The 12,809-nt window shown below is 48.2% G+C and overlaps 1 protein-coding gene across 3 annotated transcripts in view; it reads left to right on the plus strand.

Annotated features, from left to right (window-relative positions):
* Positions 1–12,809, plus strand: part of CARD19 (caspase recruitment domain family member 19) — a 43,920-nt gene that overhangs the window by 26,622 nt on the left and 4,489 nt on the right. For all 3 annotated transcript variants that reach the window (XM_069736742.1, XM_069736741.1, XM_069736740.1), the window contains exons 2-5: positions 8,648–8,790; positions 8,905–9,058; positions 11,770–11,829; positions 12,180–12,251. In XM_069736742.1, the coding sequence (XP_069592843.1) occupies positions 8,648–8,790; positions 8,905–9,058; positions 11,770–11,829; positions 12,180–12,251 (429 nt within the window). The remainder of the gene's footprint in view (positions 1–8,647; positions 8,791–8,904; positions 9,059–11,769; positions 11,830–12,179; positions 12,252–12,809) is intronic.

A 12,809-nucleotide genomic window follows, 5' to 3' on the forward strand; every position in this document is an offset into this window, starting at 1 on the left:
ACATATTCGAGTCTACTGTAAAGGGATGATGTACATAGTAATGGCACAGCGTAGAAATTGTGCAAAAAGTGAACTCATAAGTGATTTGCATTTAATTCTTCAATCTCCTGATTTATCATGCGTAGTCATCACTTGCTGGCAAATTACACATTCACTCCAATAGGGGGCAGATGTGGGGGCCGGTACCCGGGTGCAGCCACTATACAGTTGACGTAGCTGTGCAGGGCAACCATTGAACACATCCGCTGCCATAGGCACCAAGAACTGCTGATTGATGGGGATGCCCCCCCCCCCACCGATCTAGTATTTTATGACCTAGTCTAAGTATAAGCCATCAATATATAAGCACCAGACAACTTCTTTAATGCGAATGTTCTAGCCTTTCGTTCTCCAGGTAGATAAAGGACTGCCAGAGATGTATGGCGGCAACTTATTCCTTTTTCCCCATGAAGAACCCCGGATTATTCATCCGTTTGTATTCAGCCCACATGTATGTAAGATCTATGGGCACGTTCAGGAAAGTTGTGTCAGACTAACATAAGGAGTTGACTCTTGAGTAGGAGAGGAGCTGCAGTTCTTGGTAACAGCCACCAAATAGTGTATAGGGGTATTCCCATCTCCAATATCCTATCTCAATATGTTGGAGGTGTAATAATAATAATATTAGCAAATAACTCCAATTAGAAATGTAGTATAGTTCTTCTGATTCGCTATGTCTTTTTCCTCGTGTGCAGGTATTGTGGGACCTTGGGCATCATGGGTTACGACCACTAGCATCTAACTGTCACTATATCAGTGGTCGTAACCATGGATACCGAAGGTCCTGCAATACCTGTAAATAAGGAAAGAGACAGTGAATCAGAAAAACTGTACTACATTTCTAACTGGAGGTATTTGCTAATATTATTATTATTATTAATCTATTTGTATGGTCTATTTCTTTCTTTTCTCTTGTATAATGGCATATTATATATAGACCTGGTTGGATCCCTCTAAAATTGTGGTGCCCCCTCTCTTTGCTTACTATTATTATTATTATTAATCTACTATATATTGAGATAGGCTCTTACAGATGGGAATATCCCTTTAAGCTGATTGGTGGGAGACCTCGATAGATCTGATATTGATGACCTATCCTATGGATAGATCATCAGTGCCATAATGTAAAAACCCCTTAAGTATATGTGCACACAACGTCTTTTTCAGGTTAATTACTCTTGGATCCACCAGAAAAAGCACTGAAAAAGTACCTAAAGAATGCACAACAATGCAAAACCGACTTGCTGTGCACATGTTCAGTCTTCTTGAATGTCGTTTCACCGCTACAGGCATCCAGAGCCGCAAAGTGCTTAAAAGAAGTGACTGGTTCAATTTTCAGGCGGCTTCTGCTTTGGAGCCTCTCACTATTAATCTATGTATTTTCTAAGAAAAACGCTGGTGGGAAAGCCACCGAAACAGACATTTAAAAATATGATGAAAGCGTTTTTTTGCAGGAAAAACTCAGCAGGCACGACGGCATCTAAAAGACGTTGTGTGCACGTACCCTAAGGCCATGTTCACACAGTGCGTTTTTTACCGCGGAACCGCGGCGGTTTTGCCGCTGCGGTTCCGCAGCTGTTTTCCATGCAGGGTACAGTACACTGTACCCTATGGAAAACAGGACACACTGTGCACATGGTCCAGAAACTGTAAAAAAAAAGACGCGCTGAATAGCTCCCGGAAAAAAGAAGGAGCATGTCAATTCTTTTTCCGGAGCCGCAGCGGTTCTGCACCCATAGACCTCCATTGTGAGGTCCAAACCGCAGTAAAACCCGCAGATCAAAAATATATCTGCGGGTTTTACTGCGGTTTGATGTGCAGAACCGCTGCAGCAGGAAGTGCGGGGAGCGGGCGGAAGTGCGTGGGCGGAGTGTGGCTGCCCCCCCGTGCTCCGATCCCGCCCCCCCCGTGCTCCGATGCCCCCCCCCAGTGCTCCGATGCCCCCCCCCAGTGCTCCGATGCCCCCCCCGTGCCCTAATCTCCCCCCCTTATACTCACCCGGCGTCCCGGTGTCCGTCCGGCCGTCTTCTCCCTGGGCGCCGCCATCTTGCAAAATGGCGGGCGCATGCGCAGTGCGCCCGCCGAATCTGCCGGCCGGCAGATTCGTTCCAAAGTGCATTTTGATCACTGAGATATAACCTATCTCAGTGATCAAAATAAAAAAATAGTAAATGACACCCCCCCCCTTTGTCACCCCCATAGGTAGGGACAATAAAAAAAATAAAGAATTTTTTTTTTTTTTTTTTCACTAAGGTTAGAATAGGGGTAGGGTTAGGGGTAGGGTTAGGGGTAGGGGTAGGGTTAGGGTATTTTCAGCCATTTTAACCCTAAAAAAATTCCTAGAAAACACACAGACTCTGGCTAGAAAACTGCATCAAAAAAACGCATCAAAAAACGCATCAAAAAACGCATCAAAAACGGACCAAAAAAGGACCAAAAAAAGGACCTGCGTTTTCTGCCAAGAGCTGCAGTTTTTAAAAAAACAGTCAGGAAAAAAAAAGGATGGAAATCCTGAACGTGTGAACATACCCTAAGGGTGCTGGCCATGTAAGCGCCCCCAAAATCTCTCCAATTGTCCCATCTGTACAGGTGGATGGAGGGCAGGGATACATTGGATAAAACATCTATGCTCTTAGAACTTTTTCAATCCTTTGATAGTCCAGAAGTACTTGAGTTACCATGAAGAGTGGTCGCTGGGCCTCATCTCCTACATCGCCACAAAGGAATCGGTAATTGCCGTATTTAATACAGATTTGTAGCACAATCGCTGTCATATGTAATTGTCTTGCCTGAGTGCATGTGGCATCGGCTAATTGATTCCTGAGAGTCTCCTGGGTGTCCTAAAAGGGTTTTGATTGTCTGAGAAAATATAGGGAAACGTGGGTTTTCCTATGGGAAGACTGAAAGAGTGATTGAGACTGAATGAAGAGGAAAAAAAATACTGCAACAAGCAATTTTACACATTACATCTCTGCTGTTCCTGGGACTGTTCACTTTATATACTTTTATTTTTTTATTTGCAGTTTATTGTGGGTTAAAATAGTTGTACACTTTTTGGACAACTGTTTAAGAAAAAAAAAAAAGAGGTAGTCAACTACTCAGACAAACCCTATGTTTTCCCCCAAGTAAAATAATAACACTTCTGCTCCCCTCCGGTGCCATTCTAGTGCCATTTCCCGGGGATTGCATAACATTTGGCAGCAGGGATTGCATCACATAATAATCAGCATTAGCTTCACTCTCTTCTCCTATGAACATAATTGACGTGGGGGGAAATGAGAGCTGCGGCCACCCTGTCAATTCCTCTGGATGTCTGGCTTTGTCTAAAAGAGGGAAGAGTAAAGGCCGTGTTGATTGGATGAGCTAAAGTCACGCGAGCCCTGGGAGAGTCAGTGCCGACACTGCTGGAGGTGAGAGTGTTATTTTACAGGGAGGAACCTAGAGATTTACAGTAGTGAACAATACCTTTTAAGCAGTGGCGTAACTACCGCGGTCGCAGCGGTCGCCATTGCGACGGGGCCCGGGCTGGTCAGGGGCCCTCCCCCCGGCAGATCAGAGGCACCGGCCGACACCATGTTCATGGGCGGACATACCGCCGGTTCAACCGGTGCAGCTCTGGGGGGCCCCTGCAGTGCGGCCAGGGACGCTACTAGCGGCAGAAGAGAGGGCGGCAGAACTGGATTTGCGCTGCTAGTTTTTTTTTTTTTTTTTTTTTATAAAACTCTGGGGTCAAGTGCCCGCCCCCCCTCCTTCCCACCCTCCCTCCTTCCCGCCCCCCCCTCCTCCCTCCTTCCCGCTCCCCCTCCCTGAAGACGTAATACTCACCTTCCTCCAGCGGTGGCTGCAACTGCATCTCAGCGCCGGCAGCGCGTCCTGTCTTCAGCGGTCACATGGTACCGCTAATTTAAGATCATGAATATGCGCATATTCATGACCTTAATTAGCGCTATCATGTGACCGCTGAAGACAGGAAGGAAGACGCTGCAGAAGAGATGCCAGGAAGGAAGTTCTGTTCTGTGCTGCGCGGTAAGAGGTAAGTATGACAGGGAAAAAGGACGGGGAGCCATGCACACAGGGAAAAAGGATGGGGAGCCATGCACACAAGGAAAAAGGATGGGGAGCCATGCATGCAGGGTGGGAGGATAGGGGAGGCATGCACGCAGGGGAGAAGGATGGGGGAGCCGTGAACGCAGGGGAGAAGAATGGGGGAGCCGTGAACGCAGGGGAGAAGGATGGGGAGCCGTGAACGCAGGGGAGAAGAATGGGGGAGCCGTGAACGCAGGGGAGAAGGATGGGGAGCCGTGAACGCAGGGGAGAAGGATGGGGGAGCCGTGAACGCAGGGGAGAATGATGGGGGAGCCGTGAACGCAGGGGAGAAGGATGGGGGAGCCGTGAACGCAGGGGAGAAGGATGGGGGAGCCGTGAACGCAGGGGAGAAGGATGGGGGAGCCCAGCACACAGGGGAGAAGGATGTGGGAGCCATGAATGCAGGGGAGAAGGATGGGGGAGCCGTGAACGCAGGGGAGAAGGATGGGGGAGCCGTGAACGCAGGGGAGAATGATGGGGGAGCCGTGAACGCAGGGGAGAAGGATGGGGGAGCCGTGAACGCAGGGGAGAAGGATGGGGGAGCCGTGAACGCAGGGGAGAAGGATGGGGGAGCCGTGAACGCAGGGGAGAAGGATGGGGGAGCCGTGAACGCAGGGGAGAAGGATGGGGGAGCCGTGAACGCAGGGGAGAAGAATGGGGGAGCCGTGAACGCAGGGGAGAAGGATGGGGGAGCCGTGAACGCAGGGGAGAAGGATGGGGAGCCGTGAACGCAGGGGAGAAGGATGGGGGAGCCGTGAACGCAGGGGAGAAGGATGGGGGAGCCCAGCACACAGGGGAGAAGGATGGGGGAGCCATGAATGCAGGGGAGAAGGATGGGGGAGCCGTTAACGCAGGGGAGAAGGATGGGGGAGCCGTGAACGCAGGGGAGAAGGATGGGGGAGCCGTGAACGCAGGGGAGAAGGATGGGGGAGCCGTGAACGCAGGGGAGAAGGATGGCGGAGTCGTGAACGCAGGGGAGAAGGATGGGGGAGCCATGAATGCAGGGGAGAAGGATGGGGGAGCCGTGAACGCAGGGGAGAAGGATGGGGGAGCCGTGAACGCAGGGGAGGATGGGGGAGCCATGAACGCAGGGGAGAAGGATGGCGGAGCCGTGAACGCAGGGGAGAAGGATGGGGGAGCCCAGCACGCAGGGGAGAAGGATGGGGGAGCCGTGAACGCAGGGGAGAAGGATGGGGGAGCCATGCACACAGGGTGGGAGGATGGAGTATAAATATGGAGTATAAATACTGGGCCCTATAGGGGGGACACAGTGTGAGTGGACAGTGTGAAGAGGGGGCCGGTATAGAAAGGAGAGGTCAGTGTGAAGAGTATGTACCATAAGAAGGACAGTGTGGGGGTCATATTTTGTGCAGACAATATAGTGAGGGGCAATTTTTTATTCCAGAGCATTATAATGACACTTGTATCTTTAAGAGCATCTTGTGGAGACTTTCTGCAAAAGAGCGGAAAAGATGGAAGTCTGCAGAGACGGCTGTGGATGAGAAAACTCATCATGGGATCTGGACAAGATGAAGAAAAGAAGAATGGCTCCAGAGACGACGTCATCTATAAGGTACCTGGATGTAAATGTTATTTGTGATACTGACTAACTCTCATGTTTTTATTTATGTTAGGAGCTTTAAAGGGGTTGTCCAGGTTTGTAATGAGTCTGCTGTCATTCTTTGTGACTGCAGACTTCTGACTTCTCACAGTGCGCCCTGCACGCTGTCAGGATTCTGTCGTGCTGGCGATTTACATACGTGCGGTCACATGCTGACTAGACATGTGTAGCCTCCGTCAGTGAAAATGAACTGAGCGAGGCCGGGCATGTCTAGTTGGAATGTGGCCAGAGGTATATAAATCGCATACTTGTGCTGACATGACCGTCCACCGGCAAGGGAGAATCCTAGTAGTGTGCAGTGCATGCGTTGTGAGAATTCAGAAGCTGCAATGTCAGGATTCAGCTCTGCAGGTTCTGGTGATGGTGGCCGCCATATTGGCAAAGCCTGAGGCGGCTGCTGGGACCGGGAACAGGTAGTGCCGGAGCTAGTGGGGGGCACGTGGACCAAGCCGCCCAGGAGGGGGATGCCGCAGCGGCTCAGCCATATGGAGGATCCGGGGATGAACATGGTGTACGGGACCGGCGGAAGTGAGGTGTGTCTGCTGCCCGTGTGTCGCCGTCTCGGCCCCCAGCGTCCCTGGCCCCCTGTGACACCAGCCCCGTTTCCTCCCTGCTGTCCCGTGCCCCATGTCTTAGTAGGTCCCCAGGTTCAGGTCATGGTGCTCCTCTGGGCTCCCCGTACACACCTTGTTCCTCCTCCCCTGGTCTCCCAATGCTCCTCATCTCCCATGCCCTGAGTCCTCCTGCACCCCCCATGCATTCCCTGCCCCTTGTCCCCGTGTGACTCGTCTGCCCTGCTCTCAAGTCTCCCCTGTCACCTTTCTCACCGTGTGTTCTCCATCTACCCTGTCCTTGTAATCCCTGTGCCCCCTTCTTCCCTCCTCCCAAGTTCCCCCCCCCCCCCCCATCTTCCTCTGTCCCCTTGCGTCCCTATCTACTCTGCCCTCGGAGTCCCCTTGTGTCCTCTTGTGCCTGTCTCCATTGCACCCTAGTCCCCGTGTGTCCCATTGTGCCCTTCTCCCCTTCCTCTTAGTCCTTATGAGTCCCCTTGTGCTTCTATCCCTTGTCCCCGTGTGTAGCCGTGTGTCAGTGTCCCTTGCCAACTAGTCCCTGTGTGTCGCCTTGCGCCTGTCTCCCTTGTCCCCTTATGCTTGTGTCCCTTGTCCCCGTGTGCCAGTCTTCCTTGCCCATTAGTCCCTGTGTGTCCCCTTCTAAGTCTCCATGGCCAACTAGTCCCTGTGTGTCCCCTTGTGCCAGTCTCCCTTGTCCCCTTGTGTCAGTCTCCCTTGCCCACTAGTCCCCTTTTAACCTTCTCCCCTGCCCCCTAGCCCCCAAGTGTCCCCTTGTGCCTGTCTTCCTTGCTCCCTAGCCCCCCTATATTACTATTGTGCCTGTCTCCCCTACTCCCCTTGTGTCCTTGTCCCCTGCCCCCTAGTCACCATTTGCTCATGTCTTTCTCACTGCCCCTGTATGAGGGGCTGCATTATACTGTGAGGGGGGCTGCATTATATTCTATGGGGGTTACATTGTATTGTATGGCCGGGCTGCAGTATACTCTGTGGGGTGGCTGTATTATACTAAATGTGGGCTGCATTATACTGAATCGAGGACTATGGGGAATATATTATACTATATGAAGAACTATGGTCCATCATACTATGGGAAGTGAATTGTACAACATGGATGACGATGGCGGTGCATTATACTATATGGAGCACTATGAGGAGTATATTATACTATATGGAGGACTGAGCAGTGTATTTTAATATATGGAGGACTATGTGGAGTGTATAATACTAAATAGAGGACTGAGGAGTGTATTATACTATATGGAGGACTATGAGGGGTTCATTATACTATATGGAGCACTATGAGGAGTGTATTATACTATATGGAGGACTGAGCAGTGTATTTTAATATATGGAGGACTATGTGGAGTGTATAATACTAAATGGGGGACTGAGGAGTGTATTATACTATATGGAGGACTATGAGGGGTGCATTATACTATATGGAGCACTATGAGCAGTGGATTATACTATATGGAGGACTGAGCAGTGTATTTTAATATATGGAGGACTATGTGGAGTGTATAATACTAAATGGAGGACTGAGGAGTGTATTATACTATATGGAAGACTATGAGGGGTGTATTATACTATATGGAGGACTGAGCAGTGTATTATACTATATGGAGCACTACGAAGAGTGTATTATGCTATATGGAGGACTGAGGAGTGTACAATACTATATGGGGGACTATGGGGAGTGTATTATACTATAAGGAGTACATTATAGTTCTCATATGGATCCCCATGACTTCTATGTTAACCCCTGATGAGTATAATGGTTTATTTTCTTTTATACATTACATAACAATGGCAGTACGGGGGACAAATATATGCCAGGATGGGGCACTGGATAGTTATGCAACTGAGGTCACACTATACAACTTTGCAATAAAGCTATAGTGTGCAATATTAATAGGGAAAATGTGAATTTGGGTGGAAAATATTTTGGCATGGTGGGGGGCCCCATTTGAAAGTTCGCACCGGGGCCCATAACTTTGTAGTTACGCCACTGCTTTTAAGGCTGCGTTGACATGTAGCAGCCGCGAAGTGACTGACTATCGCAGGACCATTATTTCTAATAATGCAGTGGAAAGCCACCGTGACATTTAGGATGCGCCTACTCAACTAGACACCCCTTGGATGCATGCTGCGCGTGTACCGAGCACTATGTCACCCCAGCCTCTATGGTCCCATGTGGATGAGTAGCATCTAAACAACCAAATCCACTCTTTATCACTTCGCTTTGACCGTTCTGGAGATGATAATCAATGTTAGAAGATTATTCCGACTTGCTCTTACTCTTCTGCCATTTCGTTCCTATTGTTTTCAGACCACACTTACTCCGAGCGGCTCCTGCAGGACGTAGCCCACCTGAAGAGTAACAAGCATTTGACTGAAAGGGTGGTGGACAAAATCATTTTACAGCTAAATCGTGTCTATCCCCAAGTCCTGTCCAATAAAGAAGCTGAAAAGGTAACGTAAAAGTTCTGTGTCGCCAGTGTAAGGAGAGCTGGTCATCAGACTGGAGTCGGATGGGAGGTTCAGCAGCTTAACATTCAGACAGACTTTAAACATGGTTCTTTACAGTTTAGGAGTCTTCAAACCCCTCTGCGCACCCGACTGTCTGATCTACTGACGCATCTACAGAGAAAGGGGGAACGAGAATGTCAGGAGTTCTACAGGGCGCTCCAAAACAACGCAGACGCGGTGTACACCACCCTGCCCAGCAGAAGCAACCTGAGTAAGTGACAGCGAGCAGCTCCAACACCGCTGCCATCCAGCAACAAGCCCAGGTAGCCATCATGGCACCACCTCCCATATCATCAGGTGTCAGATAATAGCAATTTATATGTTCTTATGGAAACCCAATGGACTGAATCGCCACTTCTTCTGCTGTAGTCCCCGTTTTATAAAAATAAACGTAGTCCCCTCCTGCACTGGTGCCGCTACTGCGATGTTGGCGTTGTCTTCCGACGCTGGTATGCTCCTTGTCATAGCCTGCAGCTGTCACGTGGCATAACAATCAGCATTAACACTTCCATCGGATGTCCTAGTTCCATCTCAGGGAAGCGTGAGTGCTGCAGCCCATCAGCGCCCACTTATCGGCTGCAACACTCACGTGAATTGTCGGACTCGGGTGCCAAGGGCCCACCAGTAACCAACTCAAGTCCCACATGCAAAACGTGACATTACCCTTAATCACAAATTTATACAACAATGGACTGGGTAGATTGATAAATGAATAAGATGCTGCCTTTGTCTGTACATAGAGATTCAAATATATAGTGCCAATTACCGATCATATAAGATCACAGGGGCCCACCGGAGGATTCTCCTGTTCTCCGCTGGGCCAGTCCAATCCTGCTCATGTGGCATCACTAACACGCAAGCACTAGGAACGGCACCAGTGCAAGAGATGTGTACTTTTTTTTTTCTTTATCTATCTTGCATGGGGAATTACAGCATTTAAGAAGGGGTTACCAAGTTCTGGGCAACACATTTTAAGGGGTATTTCAGTTCCACTTAGTTGCCTCTAGAATACCTCTTTCAAAGCTATGAACACCTTTTACATAGAGAAAAAAATGATTTACACTTGTTCATGGTTACTCAGACGCGGTTGACCATTGTGACTCGGACACTGTCCAATCACTGCTGACAATGTCAGATTGTGTAGAGACACACCCTGTTGACAAGGAGCCCAGTTGGCAATTTAATTCATATACAGTACAGACCAAAAGTTTGGACACACCTTCTCATTTAAAGATTTTTCTGTATTTTCATGACTATGAAAATTGTACATTCACACTGAAGGCATCAAAACTATGAATTATCACATGTGGAATTATATACTTAACAAAAAAGTGTGAAACAACTGAAAATATGTCTTATATTCTAGGTTCTTCAAAGTAGCCACCTCTTGCTTTGATTACTGCTTTGCACACTCTTGGCATTCTCTTGATGAGCTTCAAGAGGTAGTCACCGGGAATGGTCTTCCAACAATCTTGAAGGAGTTCCCAGAGATGCTTAGCACTTGTTGGCCCTTTTGCCTTCACTCTGCAGTCCAGCTCACCCCAAACCATCTCGATTGAGTTCAGGTCTGGTGACTGTGGAGGCCAGGTCATCTGGTGTAGCACCCCATCACTCTCCTTCTTGGTCAAATAGCCCTTACACAGCCTGGAGGAAAAATAAAGTCCTGTTGAAAAATAAATGATGGTCCAACTAAACACAAACCAGATGGAATAGCATGCCGCTGCAAGATGCTGTGGTAGCCATGCTGGTTCAGTATGCCTTCAATTTCGAATAAATCCCCAACAGTGTCACCAGCAAAGCACCCCCACACATCACACCTCCTCCTCCATGCTTCATGGTGGGAACCAGGCATGTAGAGTCCATCCGTTCACCTTTTCTGCGTCGCCCAAAGACACGGTGGTTGGAACCAAAGATCTCAAATTTGGACTCATCAGACCAAAGCACAGATTTACACTGGTCTAATGTCCATTCCTTGTGTTCTTTAGCCCAAACAAGTCTCTTCTGCTTGTTGCCTGTCCTTAGCAGTGGTTTCCTAGCAGCTATTTTACCATGAAGGCCTGCTGCACAAAGTCTCCTCTTAACAGTTGTTGTAGAGATGTGTCTGCTGCTAGAAATCTGTGTGGCATTGACCTGGTCTCTAATCTGAGCTGCTGTTAACCTGCGATTTCTGAGGCTGGTGACTCGGATAAATTTATCCTCAGAAGCAGAGGTGACTCTTGGTCTTCCTTTTCTGGGGTGGTCCTCATGTGAGCCAGTTTCTTTGTAGCGTTTGATGGTTTTTGCCACTGCACTTGGGAACACTTTCAAAGTTTTCCCAATTTTTCGGACTGACTGACCTTCATTTCTTAAAGTAATGATGGCCACTCGTTTTTCTTTAATTGGCTGCTTTTTTCTTGCTATAATACAAGTTCTAACAGTCTATTCAGTAGGACTATCAGCTGTGTATCCACCAGACTTCTGCACAACACAACTGATGGTCCCAACCCCATTTATAAGGCAAGAAATCCCACTTATTAAACCTGACAGGGCACACCTGTGAAATGAAAACCATTCCCGGTGACTACCTCTTGAAGCTCATCAAGAGAATGCCAAGAGTGTGCAAAGTAGTCATCAAAGCAAAAGGTGGCTACTTTGAAGAGCCTAGAAAATAAGACATAATTTCAGTTGTTTCACACTTTTTTGTTAAGTATATCATTCCACATGTGTTAATTCATAGTTTTGATGTCTACAGTGTGAATGTACAATTTTCATAGTCATGAAAATACAGAAAAATCTTTAAATGAAAAGGTGAGTCCAAATTTTTGGTCTGTACTGTATTTCCAGGAGGAATAACAGAGGAATGGCGCGGCACAAAGTTATAAGAAAAGTTGTTGCAGAATTGTGCGTCTTCCTCATATTTAGGTGTTCTTTTTTCTATCACAGATACCTCAGATCCTATAGAAATCAGCCCTGACCTGGAGAAAGTTATCCTCAATGACCGTGGTAAGTTACTAGCAGGTAAAGTCAGTACTTGGTGTACACGAATGTAGTGCAGGATATCTAGATCCGAGGTTGTCCTGTGGTGCTTGAGCTGCAGACATGCACACCCTGTCTGTAGGGAGTACGCCCCATTGTCCCTGCAGCATGTCCTGCAGCGAGGAGTATGATCATAGCCCCAGGAGCACTCGGCGTAGAAACATTATCAAATGCTGATCCCATGTTATTAGATTCATTCAAGTCCAGTCTCGTTTTCTGTAATGGAGGGGGTCCTAGAAGATGCCCCCCTCCCCCCCCGACCATCATACTTGTATCTATCGTGTGATCTTTTTCTGACGCCTGTCTTCCATTCGCAGGACCCGTCTTCTTCCTGGCTTGCTTCAGTGTTGCAGCAGGACTGGCATTGTTAATGTATTACAATAACCCAGGTAAAGATCGAAAAATCTAAGAAAGCCTAGCTGTGAGGTCGTGTAAGGCTACGCAAAATGTACAAATTTTTTTTGCATAAAGGGATGTTTCAATCATTTCAAAATATCCCCAATCCATAGGACAGGGGTGTCTTACTGATAGCTGGGGGTTTGGCCTCTGGGAGCCCCAGAGATACCAAGATCAAAGCTTTGGCTTCCAAGAACGAGGCTCTTTAGAGCTCCATTTTGGATGAGGCATGCTCAAGCTTTGCTCTATTCATTGTCTATGGAACGGAAATATTGGAGTGCTGCACTCTGCTTCTCCTCCGGTCTGTGGCCGGGTTCGGATAAGCCAATTTTTGGTCCGGACCGAAACAGACCGCACTGTGGTCCATGGTAGTCAGTGTGAACTAAAAACCATTCAGCGTGCACTATCCTTGTCCATTTTCCAGGTGCGTGTAATGACAAGCAGCTCTTGCACCCATCCACAATGAACAATTGCACACGGACACTGCAGTTGTATAAATACATTGACTTCTGTGCATTACCATTTCCCTTGGTGCTTACGTAGTCTGACAA

Source organism: Ranitomeya imitator, chromosome 8 (genome assembly GCF_032444005.1).
Source record: "Ranitomeya imitator isolate aRanImi1 chromosome 8, aRanImi1.pri, whole genome shotgun sequence".
Taxonomy (NCBI): domain Eukaryota; kingdom Metazoa; phylum Chordata; class Amphibia; order Anura; family Dendrobatidae; genus Ranitomeya; species Ranitomeya imitator.